Source organism: Macrotis lagotis, chromosome X (assembly GCF_037893015.1).
Source record: "Macrotis lagotis isolate mMagLag1 chromosome X, bilby.v1.9.chrom.fasta, whole genome shotgun sequence".
Classification (NCBI taxonomy): Eukaryota; Metazoa; Chordata; class Mammalia; order Peramelemorphia; family Peramelidae; genus Macrotis; species Macrotis lagotis.
Genome location: NC_133666.1, coordinates 563,631,740 through 563,658,131, shown reverse-complemented (window position 1 = coordinate 563,658,131; position 26,392 = coordinate 563,631,740). Strand labels below are relative to the sequence as shown.

At 31.7% G+C, this 26,392-nt stretch overlaps 1 protein-coding gene across 9 annotated transcripts in view; it reads right to left on the bottom strand.

Moving 5' to 3' along the window:
- Nucleotides 1-26,392, bottom strand: part of OXR1 (oxidation resistance 1) — a 567,726-nt gene that overhangs the window by 7,579 nt on the left and 533,755 nt on the right. For 4 of the 9 annotated variants that reach the window (XM_074201035.1, XM_074201036.1, XM_074201038.1 and 1 more), the window contains 6 exons: nucleotides 21,966-22,134; nucleotides 19,670-19,826; nucleotides 9,339-9,419; nucleotides 7,171-7,296; nucleotides 2,406-2,558; nucleotides 707-802 (listed from right to left, as the gene is read on the bottom strand). In XM_074201035.1, coding sequence (XP_074057136.1) covers nucleotides 707-802; nucleotides 2,406-2,558; nucleotides 7,171-7,296; nucleotides 9,339-9,419; nucleotides 19,670-19,826; nucleotides 21,966-22,134 — 782 coding nt within the window. The other 5 variants (XM_074201037.1, XM_074201039.1, XM_074201040.1 and 2 more) reach the window with 3 other exon arrangements.

The window sequence follows — 26,392 nt, the reverse complement described above, 5'->3', positions numbered from 1 at the left end:
GAGGGAATGTACATCAAGTAGGGAAATGGCTCAACAAATTGTGGTATATGAATGTGATGGAATACTATTGTCCTATAAGAAATCATGAATAAGTGTATTTTAGAAAATCCTGCAAAGACTTACATGAACTGATACTGGATGAAGTAAACAGAACCAAGAGATTATTGTACACAATTAATAGCATCACTGTGAGATGACCAACTATGTCAGCCTTAGCTCTTCTCAGTAGTACAGTGATCACAGACAAAGCTAAAAGTCTAAGGATGGAAAATATCATCCACATTCAGAGAAAGAACTAAGGAGCCTGAACCAAAGCATACTATTTTTATTTAAAAAATAAAACATGAGGAAATCAAATTACAAAAAATGAATGTTGAAGACTATTTTTATAGGCAATTGGAAAAAGTAATAAAATTAAAATAATAAAAAGAAACTTTGCAAAAGCAATTTACATAAAAAATATATACTGCCCTAAACTCACTATACAGGAACACTCAATAATACTATTTAGTAATTTAGTGACTAATTCAACTTAACTGTTAGCTTTGAATAAGATTATTTTAGAATCTATAGATAATTAAATCTTATAATGATCTTGTAAATCAACTCATTTTGGCTGTTCAAGACCCATTTCTTAAATATTTTTGGTCAAAAAATTAAATTTGTGATAGTATTTAATAAATAAAAGTTTAACATGTTTCTTTACCTCAAATTCTGGAGAAAAAGTAAAAACAAAGGTCTCTCCAGTACCATAAAAGCAGTCACTCACTTTAAATGGTTCTGATGCCAATGCACCAAAAACCTATAAAGAAAAAGCAGAAGCTAAATTAGCATGAATCAAACTACATGTCAATAAGCTTATAAATTTTAATTTCTATTTCAGTTTTATTTATGATAGTTCATAGAAAATATGGTCAGAATGAAACAAACTATTACATATTTTAGTGACTGAGTGGAAAAGTAAAAAGTTTGTAGAATGTTCCATGTTCTGAAAATAATAATAGTAGTAGTAGTAGTAATAATAATAATAATAATAATAATAATAAACATTTGTATGCCAAGCACTCTGCAAAGTGCTTCACAAATTTCATTTGATCCTCACAACAATCCTAGGAGACAGAAATGACCTAATAGGAATTAGGAGCATAGCTAGAAAATTTCTGAGATTATATTTGAACTCAGGTCTTTCCAACTCTAGGCCTGGCACTCTTTGAACTTGTCTTCTGTTATTAAAAATAAAATATAAGGAATAAAAATTAGTTATCTAAATATATGAAATAAAAACTAGTTATTAATTCTAGTCCTAAGAGTCTAAGTTTCAATCATAAAAATTATTAAATGATATATGGCATTAGTATGCATAATCAATATAAACTAACAAAGTATATGTGTCAGGATGCCTTCAAATTTGTTTTCTTGACTTGTACTATTTCTTTGGGGCCTAATGTCAGATATTCAGATACCAAAATTACAACAAAAAGAAAAAAAGAATGTCACCATTAAAGAAATGCTTGCCATTTACTAGACAATAAATCTAACCAGGGACTAAAAACACTTAAAGGAATCTAAAAATGTAGTTATCTCTTTAGATATAGAAAACACAATCACTACTCTATCGAGTTAAAAGTTGTAGTAGTTAAAACTAACTGAAAACAAAGAAAATTGATTTAAAAAAGTATTTTGGCATCCTTATAACTTTTAAAAAATATTGGAAAATAAAAATCTAATAATTTCTAATTCCAAAACCTCAAATAGTACACTGAGGTAACAAGAAAATTTCTCTAATTACTTATATGTTACTTATTCTGGCAAGTAAAACAGAATTGTGGCACTAGAATAGGCAAAGTTAATTTAAATAAAGCAAATCATAGTAAAATAAAGTTAAGTCACATAAGGGGATTTAAATCTGGATGAAGCATGACTTCTCCTTACAAGGATTTTACATGCAGGTTTTTTCCTAGCCAACAGGGTAATTAATTTATCTATACATTTATGACCTTTTCCTCTTGTTTAGGAAAAAAATGACTATGGTTTTAGTCTCTGCATTTAAAAGGACTATTATAATAAGTTTGAATTAAAAAATTATTTTAATTCATTTTATAGCTATTTTTATCTTCCTTTTTATTTACTAATGCACTAAATCTTAGGTAGTTCATTTTAATTCAAATATTCTACACTCTTATATGATATATAAATCTGATGGCACTACTGTGATAATTTGTTCATGTATAAATTTATTATTATTAATAATAATAATAATAATAATAATGGTTGTCTTTTTAAATAACAACAACCACAAAGATTTATATGGTACCTATATGCCAAGCATAGTATTAAATGCTTTACAATTTTAATCACAGTTGTGATATTGATAAATGCTACTATCTACTATCATCTTTTCATACCTGTCCATCACTGTCTTTAATTACCATCAGCACTGGTGTGTCCAAACCCAGCATTGTTCGATAAAGAGTCTTCAAACTTGTACCATGTTTCCCAGTACCATAGACAAGAGTCCAAGGATAGCCAATGGTTCGTGGTGGAAGATGTTTAGTGAGCTATGGAAGACAATGTATTAACATTATTTGAATAGCTACTACCATTTATTTTGATCCTGCTACATATGCTGTATGGAAACAATCACCACCAGCACACTATCCTCCCTTTATCATTCTCACTTTCTCACTTATTTCCATCTCTCTTTTACTGGCTCCTTCTCTACTGCCTACAAACAACAGGGAATAGTATGTCTTCCCCAACCTCAAAAAACACCCTCATTTAATTTCCATTTTTTTCTAATTATTGTCCTGTACCTCTTTACTTTTTCTGGTTAGAGAAATTATGGTCGATATGACTATAAAGTATAGTCTATTTCATCTCCTCCTACCCTTTTTATTCTATTATCTATATTTCTTTAATCTTAGCATTCAACTTTAATCTTAGCATCCAAAATTACCAGTGACCTCTTAATTGTGAAATCTAACAGCCTATAACCAAATCTTCCTCTTTATTGACCTCTCTGAAAACTTTAACACTGCCAATCACTTCCTTCTCCTTTTCTCTCGACTTTCAGAACTAGTCTCTCTTCAAATTCTGACCTGACTACTCCTCCCCTCCATCATCACTGATGTCGTGCCCATTAACTGTGGATGTCTCACAAAACTCTGCCAGGGGCCCCTCTTTTCCCTTTAGACTATTTCATTTGGTGATCTCAACTCCCAAAGACTCAAAAAACCATCTCTCTGCTGGTGACTCTCAAAACCCTAATCTCTCTCCTGACCTCCAGACTCACAACTAATCACTTTTCAGACATCTTAACATGCTTGAAAATTGAATTCATAATTCCCCCCCCCCCAAATACTACTCGTTTAAAATTCTACTCTATCACTATCAAGGACACCACCATCATCTTTCCAAAAGTCCCCCAGACTCACACCATATGTGTCATTCTTGACTCCTCACTTTCTCACATCCCACCTATCCATATCTGTTTGCAACAGAATCACCTTTCTAACATTTTTCAAATGGTCCCTATTCTCTTTTCTAATACGATCAGCACCCCAGTGCAGGCCCTTATCATCTCACATCTGAGAGAACTATGGGGATTGTGTGAATCAAACTGATTTTCATTCATTTTGAGATTTAAGTTTCATTTTCCTCATCATAGAAAATAAGTGACATCTTGTTCATATATCCAGGAAAAACCAACTTTTCACTCTCCCCTCTCTGACTCCAGCAACTCAGGTTCATCCTCTTCCCAACTTGGAAATTCCCCTAATTTTTCCTCCAATTAAAAACCAAATTACCTAAACTTGCACTGAAATTTAGATTTGTTAATTATTTTTAATACATAAAAATATCTTCCCCTATATTGGGGATCCACTGCCAAGTTACATTGCTTAATAAATCAATATGCTTAGAAGCTTGAACCTCAGATTTTTACCTATCATATACCTAAATTATTGTAATAGTCTGCAGGCAAAAGTCTCTCCCCAATCTAGTTCACCCTCCATTCAAAAGTCAAAAGTGATTTTCTCTTCTTTTTTTTTTTTGCAGGGCAATGGGGTTAAGTGACTTGCCCAAGGTCACACAGCTAGGTAATTATTAAATGTCTGAGGCCACATTTGAACTCAGGTCCTCCTGACTCTAGGGCCGGTACTCTCTCCATTTGCCACCTAGCTGCCCCAGTGATTTTCTTAAAACACAGATCTGACCATGTAGTGCTAACTATTCTCTTCTGACTCCTCCTATCTCCCCAATTAATAAAATCTAGTGAATACCTGTCAGCAATATGATCAAATATAAAATCCTCTGTTTAGCATTCAAGTTCTTTCCTATCATGGACCTAGTCCCCTCCCCCCCAATTCTCTTTGATTCAGTGACACTAGTCTTGCTTTTCCATGATTAAGTCATTCTATTTCCTAGTTCCAGGCATTTTGTCCCCTTGTCTGCCATGTGGAATGTACTCCTAATGCCACACCTCCATCGCACTAATTTCTCTGGCATCTAATTAGTATCAAAAAAAAATTCCATCTTCATCTGGAAGGTTTTCCCAGCACCTCTTAATTCTAGTGCCTTCTCTCCTTTGATTATTTCTTGTATATGGTTTTATACATATGTGTTTGTGTGTTACTTCTTTCATTAGAACATAAGTTCCCCAAGGGCAGGGACTGTCTTTTGGCTCTTTTGGTATCTCCCCAACACTTAGTTAGCAAAGCACCTAGAAACATGAAAGGTTTACTGACTAACTAAAGTGAATGAGAAGCATATGATGCTATAGAAAGAGCACTTAACTGATCAGAAAAGCATAATTCTCATTCTCATTTCTACCACTTGAACTAATTTGAATCTCAGTTTTCTTATTTATAAAATGGGATGAAATGTCCTATCTCACAGTTTAGTTTTAAGTTATAAAGTGCTACAGCAAAATAATGAATACTGAGACTAAAGATAGAAAGTGGGTTCAGAAGCAAAATACATATTCATTAGAATAAGAACACTGAAACACACACTTAGCCAAAAATGCATTATTTTTCATAATCCTATACGTGGGATAATAATCCTTTAAGTAGGACGGATCATAAAGGTTATAAAATATGCATTCTTGGGCAGCTAGGTGGCACAGTGGATAGAGCACTGGCCTTGGAGTCAGGAGTACCTGAGTTCAAATCCGGCCTCAGACACTTAATAATTACCTAGATGTGTGCCCTCGGGCAAGCCACTTAACCCCATTGCCTTGTAAAAACTAAAAAAAACAAAAAAACAAAAAACAAAACATTTTTTCTTTTTTTTAAAATATGCATTCTTTTCTTATCAGTGTGATACCTCTATAAATGCCAAGAGTACAGGTTTATTTATTTTTGATTCCTCTCCTACTTTCCAGAAAAAAAAAGATATATAGAAAAGATTTCTAGAAAAAAGATGTTGAGATAGAATTTAAAAACCCTATGTGATTGAACATATTCTTTGTGGTGCTGAACCACAATTTGAGCTAGAAATGTTAATAAACTGCTAAGAGAAAAAATTGCCATGGACCTTCTTATATAGGAAATAAGAGAAGATGAAAGGATTATTTCACACAGAGTCTGAAACACTTAACAAGTACTAGTTGGTTGAAATATTGTTTTACTTCAATTCCTTTCAACCAAAGATAGTAATCCTAAGATTTGACTATCTTAGATTCCAACTCTTCTAGACATTTCTGATGTAAATGAGAAAAATCTTAAGAGAAATCAAACTACCCTAAGTTTGAAATGACTGGTCTAAGAAAAAACTGCCTCAGGGACCTTGGGTGTGAAGTCAATGATCTTTGAAAAATCCAAGGAAACAGAAATAGCCTGCAGAGAAAGGGAAATAGGCAGGTCTTGATTTTGAAAAAATCCAGGAAAGAAATAGTTCTTTAATCGTAAGACTCCTGATATTGACTTTATTAAGTTCATGATAAAATTATAGAGAATACTGATAAAGGGATTGTGAGGATTTAGAAAAGCAAGTGACAGTGACCAAGAGTCAACACATCTTCATCAAAAATAGCAGTCTAAGCTATTTCTATTTCTCACAATAATCAGACTGGCCAATACAGACAATATTGTAGCCAGGTATTTTTCTCAGATATCAGAAAGATCTTTAGACAGTTCTCATGTAACCTCTTTAGTAAAATATCTAAATAAATAGCTTTGTCTTTGTCCTCTATGCTTGATTATAGTAAAAAAACAAAACAAAAAACCCCACACAAACTTTGATGAGTACATACTTAAAATGTATATCAATTCTGAAGTTGAAATAAAACTAAGACGTATAGCTAACAAATAAGGTAACAAAGTCAGGTTCCAAAATAATCTCTACAGCCTAGAATTGGCCAAATCTAATAGGATGAAATTGAATAGATATGATTGTTAATTGTCCTATCTAGACTTTGGCTCAAAAAAAAAAAACAACTCATGAAAAAGTTACTGGGATTTTAGAGTGTACTGAAAACTAAAAATGAGTCAATAAGATGATTTGGTAACGAAAATGATCTCAGTATTAAAAAAGAAATGGTGACCAGAACAAGGGACTCTGTTTTTGTCTGCACATATAAGAAAAGCATTAGCAAATTTGAAAATGGATTGCTGAAGAGATAAGAGGATGCATAATTTGGAGAAGATTAAACGTTAAGTATGATTCTGAAATACCTAGATGGGTGCAGAATTAAGACTTATTCTGTTTGACCCCAGAATACACAATGAGTAGAAATTGCAGAGGTTGAATTCAACTCAGTATGAGGGAAAATTTCCTAACAGAAAGATCTATTCAAAAGTGGAAGAGGCTACCTTAGGAGGTAGTGGTGGGTTGGTCCATCAATGAAAGTCAAAAAAAGCTTATCTGTAGTAATACTGTAGAGGGGAGATGACTGCCTGAAGTGTGGATATAGATGAGAAGATAGCTGACAACCTTTCCAACTCTAAGAGTATTTGGTATTACTGAAACTGTAATTCTGTGAGTGTGTGACTGTGTGTTTGTTCACCAATTCCTGAATTATTTGTAGGAGAGTTAACAAACTGCTTTAACTTTCAGGTCAACTTAAAAAAAAAAGTTGTATCATGCATAGAGATTCTGAGTTCAAGAATGTAAAAAATTAAGTAACACGATCTATAATTTAGTAAATAGCATTTTAGGTTAATCCCTTACCTTTTCAATTTGATCTGGTAGTAACAATTCACTTGGATCACTGAGATTTGGTCGAAATGCTTCAGACTCGAGGTCTGCTTTCATAGGAGTAGCTTGTTTTGAACTGACATCTTCTCTTGTAGTAATCTAAAAAGTAAATAGCAAAAATGCATTAACATAAAATAATAACATGTTCTTAAAAAGATTTTTCAGGTTTCTGGAAAAAATCTTTAAATTTTTATGTTTTAAAAAACTGACTGAAGCTTTATGACCTTACATGATAAAAATTAATAAACTTAGTCATATTGCTGATATTAGTGGGTTACTCAACTTAACTCTAAATATTATTTATTCCATTCTTTAATGTGGGAGATTTAAAAAAAAATCATTCAGGCAAATTTTTAAACTTGTTCCTGTCCTCTAAGAAATAAAGATAGACTGGGATACTTTAAAGCGCTAAATTTTCACAATAAGTGCTGTGGAGCTTCTGCATAGAGTAGAGAATGTTTACTGACTTTAAGTGAAAAAAAAATTTGTTCATGATAAACCTTACCTTAACTATGTGGAAGTTTCAATTCAAAGAAGCTATGGAAGGCTTATATAACTTTCATTTTTATCTCAATACCTTTATTTTTGGCATAAATGTTTACACAGAATATAAATTTCTTTCCTTTTAAAGTTAAAATATGTTGACATATATATAAAAAAATGGCTTTAACTGAATTTAAAATTTTAACTTTACTGTAATGTTTAACTTCAAAAACTATCCTATATTTATTTATTAACCGAATAAAAATAAATTAAACCAATTTTTAAAATGAAATAAATAGATTTTTTCCTTAAAAACCTTAGCTATTCTTCAAAAACACATTTCAAAAGATATAATTTATATAGTTCAAACCTTGCTTAAAGTTCAAGAGGACTTTACCAACCAAACATTGTTACTTTAGAATATCTAATATTAGAAACTAAAGCATACTGTTAAAAAAGTTGCTTGAGCATACTCTTGTTGACAATAATTTGGAAATATACAGCATCCTATTTGGATTAGATGACTAAAATGTAGCAACACTCGACGACTGTAATCATAAAAAAAATTCTGTTCAACAAACAAAACTATATTGGGATTAAAGCTGCTAAATTATGTTGATTAAATAATCAATATTTATATTTTAAAATAACTTTGACCAATAAAATTCCTAAAACTGTACTCTTTCCTTAGTGAGAAACAATAACAATATGTCTTTCAAATCATCATCATAATACTTTACCCTAACTTTGATGATGTGATTTTAAAAAACATAAAAAAAACAAAATTCCCAAGAGCATTAGAATAGAAAGGGAAAAAAAAATCAACAGAGGTAGCAAAGCCAGGAAAGCATTCTTCTATATAAAAAGGAATACACATTACTTATAAGATTAAAAAAAAAAGTGAACATTAGAAGTTTCATCATATAACTTCCTAGAATCTTAGAATCACAACGACCATTTCATATAGTTTCAAATCATTTTTCTAGTTCTGATGCATTTTTTTTTAGCTAATATGACTCTAAAAATGTACCTACTGTCAACCAGGTGTATACCTCAAGAAATTTGTCAAAGAGAAGGAGAAGGGGGGTCCAGAACACTTAATAGCTCCTATTTTGGATTTTGGGGAATTAGACTGATATTTTATTGAATAAAATGAGAAGCAATAAATTTTAAAATGCAAATGCTTTATATTTAACTTGTTTGCTGTATAGTATAAGCCTTATATGAAAATTTTATAATTGCTTTGCAAAGGACTATTTTAGATAGTATTTTTTCCCTAGCAGACTCATTCCCAAAAGTCCAAAAGTATGATTCCAATATTAAACTAAAACTAAAAAAAAAAAAAACCCAAAAAACCCCAACAAGTCCTCATCACTCTGAAAAGAAGAGTAATGAAAACACTTCTTGATTAACAGAAAATTCCTCTGACATCATGTTTGAGTATTTCCAAAGTGAGATGATGACGGAAAAAGTAATCCCACATCTCTTCAATATACTATCATTTAACAAAAAAAAAAAGGAATTTTCTGCCCTTTTTTTTTTTTAGTGCCACAGTCAAAACAAATCCCCCAAATATGGGACTTGTTCTGATGAAGAACACTAAAAACAGAGAGTGTTTCAATCTCTGAAAAATGGGTTTAAACTACTGAAGGGGGCACCTGGAGACGTCTGCAGAGTGTGCGCAGTTCTTCAGTATTTAGAGCATCGATCCTGCGGTGATACTCAGCCACTGATACTACCTGAATATGGAGACAGGAAGACAATAATTCCACTGACAATTGAAGAAAAGAGATGCCAGAAAAAAAATGGAGAAATCAAAAGGGGAAGAAAGAGAAAGCTTTTCAATAAAAACAAAAATGTTAGTAGTATCAGAAATATGAAATAGTAATATACTTTCTAAACTGGGGCGTCATGAGCACACAAGATAGTCAAACTCATGGTGAAAATATATATAAAATTCAGGATTTCCCCCATCTACACACTAAAAAGTCCCAAAGACCTACATCAAAATAGAATGAAACTATACATAATTAGGTATAAGGATTATACCTAATTAATACAAAATAAATATAATGAGGATTTATTGTATGGACTATCTCAAATACAGACTGAATTCAATAAATGGTATTTCAGTATTTTTAAAATGGAAACACTAAACAAAATATCACAAGTTTTGATACAAACAAAATTACATTTTAAATTCTTCCTTTGAAACCAATGCATTGCTATAATTATTGGCAAAATCATTTCTTTCAGAGCAAGATACTAAATATACATACAATCATACAAAAGATATTGGAAGAAAAAAAGAGAGGTAGCAAAAGAAGAGTTATATGAAAAGTTAATTTTAAGCCCAAACTGAGAATGAAGCTTAAAAAAAAGTTTAAGCACCAGAAGGAAGAGCTACATTTTAGAGACAATAATCTAATAAAAAAAAAGTTTGCTCCTTAAAAAAGGAGAATGCTTTTGGGTTTTTTTTTTTTAACCCCAACCAGGTCAAGCTGGGAAAACAATACACATTGATTCCTAAACTGACATTCAAAATAAAGAAAAAGTATGTGAAAATAGTTCCTTTCAAGTTAGCCCATAGAGCTGTAGAGATTTCAGAAAGGAATGGCCACACCACAAAAAAAAAGGTTCTAGCATGGTCTTCCTGTGCTAAGGTTTAAAAAAAAAAGCAACCCACCATTCACTGCTCTCAGAGTTTTGAGTTTATTTGGGGAGACACCATAGAATTAACTCTCTATTATTAAACACTAGATACAGGTTAAACTGAAAACAGCCTTGAGGCTTTTTGCAATAGAAAATACAGCAGTAAGCCCTTCTGGGTCCTGTAGTCAGGAGGTGGTGGTATTATGTCATAAGATCAAAGATTGTGGAGGGAAGGGTTGGATCTGTCTGGAGCAGCACTTTGAGGGCAAATAGTTTTCATATTAACCAACTTAATTAGTCTAACTTAGGATTCTATCACTATTTTAAGTGACTGACCAAGTCTGGAGTCCGAGTCCAAAACATCTACTCATTATACACCTATCTTCCCCTACTAGACTAACATCCTTGGTAGGGCTCTGTATTCTCTTAGTACCTTATATTATAGTGGGCAAGATCACCCAGTGATTTGTGTCTTTGAGGAATCATAGCAGATGAGAAGGTAGATAAATACTACTACCATGTATCAAGTTAACTAATTTTTTCTTCTCCATCAGAATAGTAGCTTATTGTATAAAACCTGATGACTTTTATTAGAGTCCTATAAAATAGGTATGCCACCATCCCCCACCACAGCCTTGTGAATGTGCTAGAGAAATGTGAACTATTTTAATATTATTTGTATAATTCATATGGACAAACAAATTAAGGAATTGGGAAAGGAATTAATTTAATAAATGATTACTGAATAAATGAACGTAGAACCAAAGAAAATAAATCACACAGCATAAAAGCACAAATTCAATGAAAATAGAATCTTCACCTGGAAACTGTTGGCATGATGTGATATATAATTAAGATAATAAAGCAATATCAAGAAACAATTTAAAAAACTATATTTAATTTTACGTAGACTTTTTCCAGTTCTTTCTCAAATACCTTTTGTGATAATAACATGATAAAATGATTAACATCTTTATGATACAATTTAATTTACAGGGCATTTCTAAGAACCACAAGATCCCAAATCAAAGCCAAATTGAACTATTTACTTAAAAAAAAGCATAACAATGCCAGTAAAGCAAAAATAAGCGTGTTTTCTACAAAGAAGTTAGCTTTCTCTAGCCATTCAAATTTATTAGCTTGATCTATTCTAAGTACTTATTTCAGCTCTATTAACATACAATTTCTGATAATGAGCTTTTTGAATAAAAAAATGAACAAGTCATTTTCCCGTGTTATTAAAATTCTATTATATATAATAATTTTAAAGTTTTCTAGTTTGAACATTTTAAAATGCCATTAACAATTATGAAATTTTGGAAAACAATTATTTTTATAGAATAATTTCTTGTTCTTAAGGAAATCTAATCTTACATATTCTACTCATAATTTCTCTAAACATTTAACTATACAAATTATACTGTTTTCCATTAGTTTAATGACTATCCTGGCTATGATGATATATATATAAAGTTAGTATCCTTAAAAGGAGTTGTGATTCCAAAATATGAAGATATATACATTCTTTCAAAAAAATAAAATTCTTCACATTTTAAAGAGTGTAACTGAAAATTTAAAAGAAAAAGATTTTGAAAGTGCTACTAAAATCAACCATAGTAGAAATTCAAATTTAGTTTTTTCCCTATTTGTAGGCTGGCTCAAACAAATATATATTTATAAAATAAAAATTATATGCTGTGAATAATTACATTTTGGCAGATATAAGAACATAATAGCATTATTTCATAGCACATTCTTAAGTTATTAGGAAATTTGCCATTTTCTAAACAATACCTATTCTCAAACTTTCAGAAAATGGGGCTAATTTTGTACCATATTATCACAAGAAAGCAAATTAGTATAAAAGTCAAAATGTTTGACTGAAATTTACCAGACTGTATTTATGATTAATTGATTGGTGTCTTCTTCCCTTCTTTCCATACCAGAGGCGAGACATTTCCCTTTAAAGGCAAACTAAGTTAAAATACATGACAGCTGTTTTTAAAAGCATTCTCTCTATCCAAGAAAAATTCTCAACAGTAGAACACCACAACAGTGACAAAACAATCTGCTACACACAAAGGTTTGACTGACAAGACAAAGAGCTAATCAGTAAGTCATATCCCAGCCAAGCTAGTCCTGAGTGGTGTGTGTAGAACTGGGAAAGGAGGGAATGACCATACTTAAGTTTGGTTGCACAGTATTTGTTCAAAGAAAGAGCTAAAAAGTTTAAAGAGACAGAGCGCTTATTTCCAAATAACAGGATATAATTAACTTTTTAAAGTTATCTTTTCGAACTTTCAACACTCTTAAAAGAATAAAAAAAACTTTAAAAGCATATACATAGAACTGTTATGTTCCACATATTGTACCAGTAAATCTGCTATATTTATATTTAAAATAGAAAACCACATGCATTTTGGTCTGTTTTACAAGACCACATAATCCCTTCTCCCTATGAAACCTCCTTAAGATGCAAATCAACACCTGCTCTGCAATTTTTAGTCTTAAATAGTTGCCTGGAACTCTGGGAGATTATGCAATTATCCTGGTTCATATAAATATGTCAGACACAGAATATGACATGACTCACAAATAGCTCTATTTATTCTGCCATGTTGTTTCTCTCACACAAACATAATTAAAATATTAAAATACCTTAAAAACCTACTCTCTGACACCAACTTACACAAAAATTCAAAGTTTCACAATCCCTAAGAAGAATGTATTTGGACTTTTTGCCAATTTTGTCCTCTCAAAACATTTTTATTTTTCAAAAAACAATTGCTAATAACCTCATTTTAGATCATATAAATTCCATACAGAAACAAGAAATCTCTGATACTACTCCACTTACTCATAATCCAAGCTGCAGAAAATGTTAGGTCTTTAACAAAATCTTTTGGCTAATCAAGTAGGTCTTAGAGTCAATATTTTCTGGCAGAGAAAGCAAATATTTGTTTTCAGTTTCCTAGGGGTTATTACAATATCTTCATGAATTTTCACAGCACTATGAATAAAATTAATCATTGATCAAAAAAATCAGATCTACAAAAAACAACTGTGGGTGTCAGGCATTAAAAATTTCTTAAGGGGAGGCTAGGTGGTGCAGTGGATAAAGCACCGGCCCTGGAGTCAGGAGGACCAGGGTTCAAATCTGATCTCAGACACTTAATAATTACCTAGCTGTGTGGTCTTGGGCAAGCCACTTAACCCCATTGCCTAGTAAAAAAAAAAAAGCCTAAAAAAAATAAATAAGTTTAAAAAAAATTTCTTAAGAGTACCCTTCTCAAATATTTTGACACAGAATTTATAGTTTTAACAATTTTTAACAATAAGTCCGATTAAATGGGACATAATATAAAAATCTAACTATCACAATAGAACAGGGTAAAATAAAATATAATCCCTTATAATATTTAGGATTATTTCCTCATAATCTAACTATATTTAAGGTTATTTTTTCTCATATTCTCTGAATTAGAAAAGTTCAGGATCAAAATTAATGAGTCAAAAAAACCTGAAAGCAAAATGAACAAATCTGGTTTAAGATTTTATGACAGCTATATAAACACAATTTTAAGGCTCACTCTAATCAGTAATTAGTCCCAAATTCTCCCTCTTTTTCTACTATCTCACCCACCCTCTGAGAAGGCAGGCTATGATATTGATAATACTTGACTATGTAAGTGAAGTCAAACCATGTTGCAAAAGAAAATACGCACACATACAAAAAAAAAAAAAGAAAAAGTAAAAAATATGCTCCAATTTAGAGTTCATCAGCTCTCTTTCTGGAGATAGTTCAATATTTTTCTTTTTTTATTTAATTTCATTTTTCCAATTACATGCATGAATATTATTTCTTGCATGACCATAGATTCTGTGGTTCATTTTATTATGTAATTAAACTACAATTGAAGGAAATCAAAGAATATTGTATAAGATTTAAAGGATTAGGGTGGCTAGGTGGCATAGTGGATAAAGCACCGGCCTTGGAGTCAGGAGTACCTGGGTTCAAATCCGATCTCAGACACTTAATAATTACCTAGCTGTGTGGCCTTGGGCAAGCCACCTTAACCCCATTTGCCTTGCAAAAACCTAAAAAAAAAAAAAAAGATTTAAAGGATTAAAATAATTTGACTTAATTGTGATTGTACTTAATTGGCATAAGTGGCAAAGTAGATAAGAGGTTCTGGTCTAGAGTCAAAAGACTCATCTTTCTGAGTTTAGATCTGGCCTCAGACACTTTTTAGCTGTGTGATCTCACATCAATTAACCCTGTTTGCTTCAGTTTCCATATCTGCAAAATCAGCTGGAGATAGAAATGGGAAATAACTGCAAGTATACTTGCCAAGAAAATCACAAATAGGGTTATGAACAGTCAGACACGACTGAAACAACCCAGCAACAAAATATTAAAAGGAAGACATCTGTACATTATTTATACTACATAGGCTAATAAAACAATATTTATTTTTCCTTGTTTATATCTAGGTATAGTAATTTATATGATAATTTGTTGTAACACGATAAAAAATAATTTTCAGAGAAGAAATCAAAATGCAAGTAAAACTTAAAATACATTATTTTTAAGGTATAAATTAGTGATTTGGGGTTAAACATTTATATTTGAGAGAAGGAGCAGGAACATAGGGACATAGCCCCAAAAAAATTTCATTGTAAAAGATTAACTACATGTATCAGAATCAAGATAAGTTTAGAAATATCTGTGATAACAAAAAAAAAATTAAGGGCTAGCTTAAAGAATGATAAATAATATCTAATATGTAATAAAATTCTTAAAAGATAACTATTATAAGCAACTAAACACCCAAGGAATAATATTTTCTTTTTAATTTCATTTATCCCATTTACACATAAAATTTTTTAAAATATTTGTCTTCTAAAATTGAGTTCCAATTTCTTTCCTTCCCTTCTTAGATCCCTCATCTTATTTATGTGCAATCATCATTTTCATATTAGCCATGTTGCAAAAGAAAATAAAGACCAAAAAAATAAGAATAAGAAAGAAAGTTTTAAAAAAATACTTCAGTCTGAATTCAGCCTCAAATCAGTTCTTTCTCCAGAGGTGGAAACATTTTTTATCAGAATTGTTTTGGATCACTATAATGTTGAAAATAGTTATGTTGTTTCCAGTTAATCCTCATACAATACTGTAAACTGCTATCAATAACTTTCTCCTGGTTCTGCTCATTTCATTTTACATTAGTTCATCTAAGTCTCCCCAAAGTTTTCTGAAAGCATCCTTCTTGTCATTTCTTAGGCACAATTGTATTCCACCAAAATTAAAAAACCACAATATTTAGCCATTTCCCCAATTGATGGCTATCTCCTCAATTTCAAATTCTTTGCCACTATTAAAAAAGAGCTGCTATACATATATACATGTAAATATTTATCTATAAATATATATGTACATATATATATATTTACAGATAAGATTTTTTCCCTTTTCCTTTGACCTCTTTAGTAGATAGAGCTAATAAAGGTATTAATGGGTGAAAGAGTATACACAATTATATATCCTTCTGGGCATAGTTCCAAATTGCTCTCCAGAGCAGAATGGTTGGATCAATTAACAACTCCACCAAGAGTGCAAAGTGATTGAATTTTTCCACATCCCTTAAAACATTTGTCATTTTCCCTTTCTGTCAATTTAGCCAATCTAATTTAGGTAGCTATTAAGTAGTATCCTCAGAGTTCTTTTAATTTACACATTTTTAATCAATGGTGATTGAGGGCATTTTCCATACAGCTATAGCTTTTTTTCATCTAATTCATGTCCTTTGACCATCTATCAATTGAAAGATGACTCAATCTTATAAATCTGACAAAGCTCTATATATTTGAGAATAAGACCTTTATCAAAGAAACTTGTGATAACATTTTCCCCCAAGTTTTCTGCTTTCCTTCTCATGTCAGCTACATTGGTAGTATTTCTACAAAATCTTTTTAACTTAATGGAATCAAAAATTATACATTTTATACCCATTAATGCTCTCTCTTATTCAGTCATAAATTCTTCCCTTATCCATAGATGAGGCAGCCAATATATTATATGATCCTCTAATTTGCTTATGTTACAATCCTTTATATCCAAATCATTTTGACCTTATTTGGTATACTGTATGAAATATTTGTCTATATCTAGTTCCTATCAAACTGATTTCCAATATTCCCAGTCAAATACTAAGTTCTTGTCCCAAAACCTTGGATCTTTGGGTTAATCAAAAATTACTGTATTTACTACTATGTATTGTGTACCAAGTCTATTCCACTGATCCACTATTTTATTTCTTAGCCAGGACCAAATTGTTTTGTTGATTATCACTTTATAATAGTTTGAGATCTGATACTGCTACCTTCATATTTTTTCAGTAATTTCCTTGATAATCCTGACCTTTTGTCCATCCATATGAATTTTGCTATTGTTCTTTTCTAGACTGATAAAATAATTTTTTGGTAGTTTGATTGGCATGGTAGTGGATAAGTTAAGCATTTTAGGTAGAACAATCATCTTTATTATATTAGCTTGGCAAACTTAAACAACTGTTTAGACTTCACTTTATTTTATGTCTGCACCTACTTAAATGAAATTTCTCTTCCTAACTTTTTCTGCTGGATTTTGTTGGTAATATATAGAAATACTGATGACTTTTGTAGTTATTTTACATCTTGCAACTTTGCTAAAGTGTTATTAGTTTAGTTGAGTCTCTAGAATTTTCAAGGTATACTATTATATTGCCTGTAGTCTTTTGTTTCTTCACTGTAATTTCTTTAATTTCTTTTTCTTGTCTTACTAGAACAGCTAACATTTCTAGTACAATACTGAATAAAAATGTTGATAATGATCATCCTCCCATTTATATTTTATCCTCTGGTTCTAGAATATGACAATACTTTTTCTTTATAACTTCATGAATTATGGTGGTTAGGATCTTTTATCATAGCTTTCAGGTAGTCCAATAACTATTAAATTCTCTCTCCTTGATCTATTTTCCACGTTAGTTGTTTGCACCAAGAAGATATTTTACATTTTTTTACAACTTTTCTATATTTCAAAATTTTCTTTTATTGTTTCTTGAAGTCTTGTGGAGACATTATCTTCAATTTGACCAATTCTAATTTTTAAGGAATTATTTTTTCAGTGAGCTTTTTTTGTACCTCTTTTTTCCATTTGGCAGACTCTACTTTTTAAGGAGTTCTTTTCCTCAGTGAATTTTTATACCTCTGTTTCCATTTGGTCAATTATGTTTTTATTTTTTTGCAAGGCAGTAGGGTTAAGTGGCTTGCCCAAGGCCACACAGCTAGGTAATTATTAAGTGTCTGAGGCTGGATTTGAACTCAGGTACTCCTGACTCCAAGGCCTGTGCTCTATCCACTGTACCACCTAGCTGCCCCCAATTATGCTTTTTTTAAACAGTTCTTTTCTTCAGGTGATTTTTGTGTCTCTTTTACCATTGGCCAATTTTGTTTAATTAAGGTATTTTCTCTAATATTTTTTCTACCTCTTTTACCAAGCTGTTGATCTCTTTTCAAAATTTTCTTGTTACACTTTCATTTCTTTACCCAATGTTTTATTATTGACTGGCAGATCAAGGAAGTGCTATCTGATTTGGGTTCTAAAGGATTTCAACAATCAAAGAGGAGGAGGAAGAAGTGCATTTTAGGTAGAACAATCAATGGTTCAGTGGGAAAAAAAATCATGGTTCTTGGTAATTAAAAAGATCAAATCATTTTTCATAACTTCTTGACATTTTGGTTTAAAGTCTTGTCATACATAGGCATTCATTTATTATATTTAACTGACTAGTTTACTCTGGCTGGGAATAAAGAAACACAAAATTGGGGAATACTATACAAACTTTCCCCTCTAGATAATAATTTTGGCTGATCTTAACCCCCTCTCCAATTTCTCCATATGCACATCCAAAACAACCTTTTCTTCCCTTCTCCAATCACACTCATGCCTTCTTTATATTCACATCTTCTGCATGAACTTATTTGCCTACTCTGCTGGACATGACAAAAAAAATTTCATTTCCAAATGAATATAATTAAGGTAAGTTCTATGACACCTAAGACAATCAGTGCCTTTTTTAGGGGAGGAAAGAAACTTCAAAAATATTTTAACTAATTACAAATTGATGCCCATTTACAAATTTCATGGTCTCCTATTTAAACAGGTATGAATATATATAGACCAAGTATGTAAATACCAATAAATGTCAACACACACAAATACAGGCACAAACATACACAAATACAGGCACTAACACACATTAGACAGTGTAGTTTTTTGACCACACATTTATTACCACGTTTTAGTATCTGCTGTATATTTTCTATTGCAGCAGGCAATGAGAGATTAGTCCAGCAACAAAAAAATTAAAAATAATCATCCAATAAAAGTAAAAAAGGTTTCTAGTAGGGTGGCTAGGTGGCACAGTGGATAGAGCACTGGTCCTGGAATCAGGAGTACCTGAGTTCAAATCCGGTCTCAGACACTTAATAATTACTGAGCTGTGTGGTCTTGGGAAAGCCACTTAACCCCATTTGCTTTACAAAAAACTTAGGGAAAAAAAGGTTTCTAGTAGTCCAATAACAGTCAATAATAATAAAAACAAATATTTTGATGATATGGCAAAATTTTCACCTGTTTCTTTCATAACAGCATGCTAGGTTTAAATGACTTAAACAGAAGTTTAATAAATTGGATGCCTATGCTATTTATTAGCCAGTCCTTAAGCATATTGCCAGTGTAAGTACTTAATAAATGATTGTGAAATAAATTATTTGAATACATCATGATCAGAAATCTAGATCATCAATAGAGTTAAAATGACAATTGGTACAATAAAGTGGTTGATGTTATTCTCATTACTCCCCCCAGAAATATGGGATATTCTCAAAATCAGAAGACAATTTAAGTGCTATACTCTTATCCAATCATAATTTAGAAAAAAAGAATAAGGAAGAAAAACAAAAACCAAGATAAAAGATAATAAATTAATTTACTTAACTAAGCATCTACACAAAAATAAGTTTTTAAGAGCTAAAATTGGGCAGTTAGGTGGTGCAGTGGATAGAGCACTGCCCCTAGAGTCAGGAGGACCAGAGCTCAAATCTGACCTTAGACACTAAGTAAATTGCCTGTGTGACCTTGGGCAAGTCACTTAACCCCACTGCCTTAAATAAAAAATAAAATTATAAAAAAGTATATTAAGCTAAAATTATCTAATTTTATTTTGAACTTCCATTGTTTTATAGCCATGGAAAGCAAAACAATTAAAAGCATCTTGAATTTTTCCCTTACCTCCCACTCTCTGGCTGCAGCTTCAGAATCATCAGTAGTTTCAGGCTCTTCAATTCTCTTTACTACTATAAATCCTGGTTCTCTAGTAAATTCACCAATATCTTCTGCATATGTTTCTGGACTCCACTGAATGAAGAATGCATATAAGTGATCTGTCCTATTAAGTTAAGCACAACAGAGGCTAGTGTCATTAACAGTTACTCACATCAACTTCTTCTAATATCTAAATTTCATCCAGAGGACAAAATCAGACATAAAAAATTCTCTAGGTGCATAATATACACTGAAATATAATTTGTAGGGGTAGTTAAGTGACCCTGGAATTAGGAGGATCAGAGATCAAGTCCAATTTCAGACACTTACTAGCTGCATGATCCTTGGAAAGTCACTTAAACCCAACTGCCTCAAAAAAAAATACGATCTGCATAGTTGAAAATTTAAAATAATTGGAACAACATGTTTAAGGAACTGTGAAAAGAGTGTTATATAGTGTCAGAAGATTTTAGGTTCCAGGCACACTTTTGTCACTTTACCTGAGCATGATGCTTTAATTCTTTAGCCTCAGTTTCTCACATGTTAAAATGAAAGGGGGCTAGGGGAGAACAATAGCTATCTAATATCCCATCTGACCTTCTATGATGTTCTAAACCTATAAAGTACTAAAATCAATCTAACTTAAATCTTAGACCCTTATTTACTGCCAACAGCAGGTGAAGTTTCCTCTACAGAATTTTCTGACAGTTTGGTTCCAATCCTGTAACTATTAAATGGAATATGATACCTATAAATTTTGATTACCTCTGTATACATAATCTTCCACCATTTCAGGGATGCTGGGAAGGAAAGCTCCAACTACACAGAAAGGTACAATTATGTGATTCATGGAAGCAATCTTTATGACCTGTCTTATAATCAAGGAAGCATATAAGTTAACTTACCAAAGCCCATTGTTCTAAAATGACAAATGCTGAAGCAGATGTGGGAAAACAGGTACTCTAATGCACTGTGGGTAGAACTATGAATTTGTCTGGCCTTGCAACAAGCAATTTGGAAGTATGTGCATCCTTTGTAGTGATTATACCACTAAGTAGAAATCCCAACAAGATAAGAAAGAGAAAAAAGGATCCTCATATGTATAGAAAATATTTACAGCAACTCTTTTAATGGTAGCAAGGAATTTGGAAACTGAAGAGAAACCTATAAATACAAGAATGGCTGAACAAGATCTACTATATCAAAGTGTCAGAATATTCTTAAGCTTTACAAATAATGAAGGGGATGGCTTCACAGAAACCCAGAAAGGCTTGAAGATCCTAAAACGTGCACATATAAATACAAAGGGAATATAACCAGTAGAAAAATTTATACAGTAACAACAATATAGTAAAGAAACACAATTGTGAAAGACTTTGGAACTCTGATCAACACACAGAGCGCAACTGCAATTCCAAAAGATCCACAGCAAAGTATAATATCAACAGCCAAACAGAGAGGGGAAGGATTTGCAGTACAGATTAAGGTTTATGTGTGTTTACTTTGGATGTATGATGGACAGACATGACCAATACAAACTCTTAAAAAATTTACTATATATGTTTGAAATGAAAATTGTTTTTAAAAGTCAGTGACATGGGAATTTAAATTCATTTTAACACTGACTATATGAAAAATAAGGAAGCAAAATTTATGCAAAAATTCCTGATAATGAACAACTCGTTGTTTTTACAATTCTGAATTAATAAATCTATCCTTTAGCATTTGATAATTGAGAAATAACATTACTATTTAGAAAAAATACCATTAAATCTTTCAAAGATAAATGTTCTTATATACTATACCTTCTTTTTGGAAAACATAAACAAATATTAGCAACAAGTGAATTTTTAAATTAATTTCAATAGTGTTTTGATGGGCTGAATAAACTGCTAAATTCTTCACTATCGGTATTTCAAGGACTTAGTGTTCCCTGATGGTCTTCACTACACAGCCAGCTTAGGTACAAGCTTCTCCAAAATAAACTAGACTGGTATTCTGATAACACATATAAAACTTGTTCACACAGCCATGAGATTTTTTCTGTTTCAGAAACCTAAAAGTTAATCTACTAAATTGCAATGTGATGACAATATTCTTAAGGAGAGTCAATTTTCTTACTAATGAAAGTACACATTCAAATCACAGACGCTTGATTTACTTAATCTAGAGATTTAATTTGGTTCTAAAATGCAATGGATATTCTGTCAATTGCTTTAATAACTGGAGGATTCTATAAGTCTATTAGTGAATCCTGTTTTACCTTTCTTGTGGCACAGCAAACCAATATTCATGTTTCTTATCTCTCTGAGCATATTGTTGCATTGTGGCACTTGCTTGAGATACAAATGTTTTTCTCATTGGTTTTCCAACTCTAAGACATAAGAATTTATGCAATCGATGTCTTCGCTTTTCTTTAAAAAAAGCCGATCCTATAGTTGAGAAATAAATGATTTCACATAATTAACTAAAGAGGGGGAAAGGGGAACAGAATGGTACTATTTCATCACCAATAATACAGATTAAATTGTTCTCGCATAAACAGAACTCCTAAATAACTGGCAAGGTTGCTGAGATCATCAAGATGTCGAAAGGTCTACATTTGTGTATTCAAAATGAGTCTGAAGCCAATAGACAAAATAGAAAATGTTCACATGATGCTTTTTTCAGATTTTTCTGATGCTTATTTCAAATTTTAAGGGCCATAAATTTTGCAAAAATAGCTAAGTAAAAGGTTTCAAAGATGATAAATGTAAGGTAACCTTACTTGAATTTTCATTCTAATAAAAGGGAGGAAAAAGAAGGCAAAGACACTATTCATACTATCCTTTCCCACTTGGATGATCTTAAAGAAACACAGAAAAAAAAAACCTCACATATTAAGAAATGAATTCTTTGCAATCTGAAAATCTCTGTAAGGTATAATTTTGAACTGATTTGGTAATCTCTCATTCATATATATATATGTGTGTATGTATATATATATATACATATACACATACATACATACATACACATATACATATATAAATGTGCAGAATGCATGTTTTAGTTTTTAAACTCACAAGCATGGATATATGAGTACATGTATGTGTATGTACACAACTTTTTAAACAAATATTTTAAAAAATCACCAAAAACAAAATAAATCCCTAAGAACTTCCTGCTCCAGAAATTTGAAGTATATAATTTTATGGATTAAAAGGCCTTATAATATCCAAAACTTTCAGACTTTAAGAATACTACAATTAAAACTATTTGTACAATCAAAGATATATATATATATTCACAGATAATTGTCTGTTTGCTAAACATTTCAGTTAGGTTTTATTATAGTAATATATTCAATATCATCCATTTTTATACATATTGCAATTTTTCTTCATTTCCCTTGAGATACACACACACACACACACACACACACACGTACACATACACGTATATATGGTTTTCTCATCTATAAAATTGGGATAATAGCACCTACTCCACAGAGTTGTAGTAAGGATAAAATATAATGTGCATATGTACATACCTGTGTGTATTTATATATATATATATATGGATATATTTACAGGTAGTTAGGTGGCGCAATGCATAGAGCACTGACCTTGGAGTTGGGAGGACAGGAGTCTGAATGTGACCTCAGACATTATGAGCTACATGACCTTGGCCAACTCACTTAATCTTGATTGCCTTGAATCCAGGACTACTTCCAGTCGTCCTGATCCACATCTGGCCATTTGATCCAGATGGCTATGGAGGGAAAAAGTGAGGCTGATGGCTTAACATAGCACCCTCTCCCTCAAATTCAGTTCAAAAGCTTGTCATGGTATCACCTCCCTGATGTAATGGTCTTCTTCAAGACTGAAGGACAAACATCACATATTTATGTACATACAAAATGTGTGTATGTACATAAAATACTTTGGAAGCCTTAAAATGCTATGTGTTAAGTTATTATTAGCTATTATTTTAAAACTGAAGAGATGATTAGTTGAATAGTAGCTCTTCCTATACGTTACCACTAATGGCAAAAAAATCTTGCTACAAATGTAAAAACACTTCACATATCTTATTTCATTTGATTTTTAAAGTGCCTTTGATTTTCAAAGGCAGTCTCATAAACTTTATAGCTGTGAGATCTTGGTTAAGTACTTAACCTCTAATTTGCCTATGGATCACTGCCCAGTCATGGTAGAGGGACTTAAATAGCTCAGTGAAACTGTGGGCAGTGCACTTCAGGGTTACTCAAGACAGATCATAATAGAGTTACTTCTGACAAAAGTTCTGTCCCTGAAGAAGGAAAGGGAAAAATCAGTCTAATTATCGATGCTAAGAAAACTCCAGAGAAAGTCCACAGAGTCATGTAGAGTTAGTTGTACATGATTAAAATAACTAAAGAAATAAATGGCAATTATTTTCATTACAGATATGATTTAAGGCACAGCTATTTCAATCTGGCAGTTCAATACCTAGCTCTCCACTCAATCAATCTCTCTCTTTCTCTTCTCTCCCTCTCTGACACACAGACACACGCACACACATAAACACAAAATTTACATCATCTACATTACATGGCTGATCAAGATTCAGTAAACTTAAATTTGTGATTTTTTTCTCTTATTTTCAGGTTTTAGACTAGGGTTTTAAAATCTTTAAATCTTAAAATCTTTAAAAACTTCAGTTCATAATTCCAATTTCTATTTGTGTTGTTTGAAAAAGGACTAGATCTTGGCCATGCTGGAGGGAAAGGTAGATAATTTTCAAAAGAGGAGAGATGCTACTCGTGTCAGCATAGGACAGTGATGGACAATTTTTTTCTTTCTTCTCCAGTTAGTGATAAGTATCTGAAGCCTGCCATGGACTAATGAGCACATTAAGTCACATGCAAAATGTATTCTTAATAATATGCACAGTGCTTTGCAAACCCTAAGTTCTATGTAAATACCAACATTTTTTGTTCAAATTAACAAAATGTTTTAGGAGAGACTGTTAAGTCTTTTAGCTATGACTATGACACACACTAACTAGTTTTACTAGCAACCATATTTTCAGAACAGAAAACGTACACAATAAAAAAAAAATATGAGGGGTTAAATATGACCTGTATTCTTTTTCAAAACTAGAGAAGGAAAATGGAAGGACATATACAAATTATTCTAAAATCAAACTTGTGGAAAGGCTATGGCTTCATTCAAATTCTCCAAGAAGCAAGTTATCAAAAATAAAAAGATAGAAACTTTTCAACAGAATATGTTCCAGAGTCCTTTATCTCCAAGCATTTATTTCTACAGCTATAGCTATATTTAAAGCATTATCCTGAAACATTAGGAAAATATTAAATTATACTCTGCAATTTCTTCTTAAGAAGGCAAAAGATTATGGTAGATTTTAAATGGTCAATGACATGAGATAACAGAAGTATTACTATAGAAAATTACCATTTGGCTTAAATAAAAATAAAGAAAAATAACTTGACTTAAAAGCTGGTTTTACAAAGTCACAGATTACGAAATGTGAATTTCTAGGATATTTCTAGGTAATATGTAGTGTTCTATGATATCAATAGTTCATTTGAATTTTAAGAAAAAAATCAGTAATCTGTTCAGTGGGTTTAAATTGTTAGATATAATGAAAATTTCATAAGAAACTTGTATAATACTTAGTTTTTTGAGAGACTATGTTTTTACTAGCTGCTGTTGCTATATCCTCAACTATTTAAAAAATGGATCTCTTTTTAACTCTTATTTAGTCTCCCAAGAAATCCCACCTCTTAGACAATTTACAAAGAAACACTGATGATTCTCATATGACAATTCATGAATAAATCGAAAAGCAATTGTTCCTGACATTATATACTTAACATTAAACAAGATACAGGGGATACAAATTTAAAATTGAATATTCCCTGGCCACAAGAAGCTTATGTTGCAATGAGGAGACAAACACATATGGAGGTGTAGTGGCTAGGGAAGAGAGTTTGGATCTGTTTGGACCTGACCTATTTGCTATCCCCACGAGTGGGTCATAAGTATTGCTGACATTCATTTGACTGATTACCGTTCCCAAGTAAGAAAATCAAGAATGGAATCTTGTTGTTTTTGACCTCCTAACTTCTAACTTAAAGTGCAGCACTTGGAAGTCAATGTAGATCTACAGGCAATCTATATCCAAATTTGTATGATCTCAGTTAACAGTCAAATTAAATATAAAAATGTTCCAAAATATTCATAGCAGCTATTTTTGTAGTGGCCAAGAATTGGAAATTGAGGGGATTGGGGTGGCTAGGTAGCTCAATGGATAGAGCACTGGCCCTGGAGTCAAGAGTACCTGAGTTCAAATCCATTTTCAGACACTTAATAATTACTTAGCTGTGTGGCCTTGGGCAAGCCACTTAACCCCATTTGCCTTGCAAAATAAAAAGAAAAAAGAAATTAAAAAAAAAGAAATTGAGGGGATACCCATCAATTGGGGAATGGCTAAACAGGTTATGGTACATAAATACTATGGAATACTATTATTATTCTATAAGATACCATAAAAGGTCAGACTCTAGAGAAGCATGGAATGACTTAAGGGATGCTGAGTCAAAAGAGAACAATGTACACATCAGCAACAAAACTGTGAGATGAACAACCTTTATTCTTTTTGGATGTTTATTTACTGTTCTAGTTCAAAAAACTCAAAACA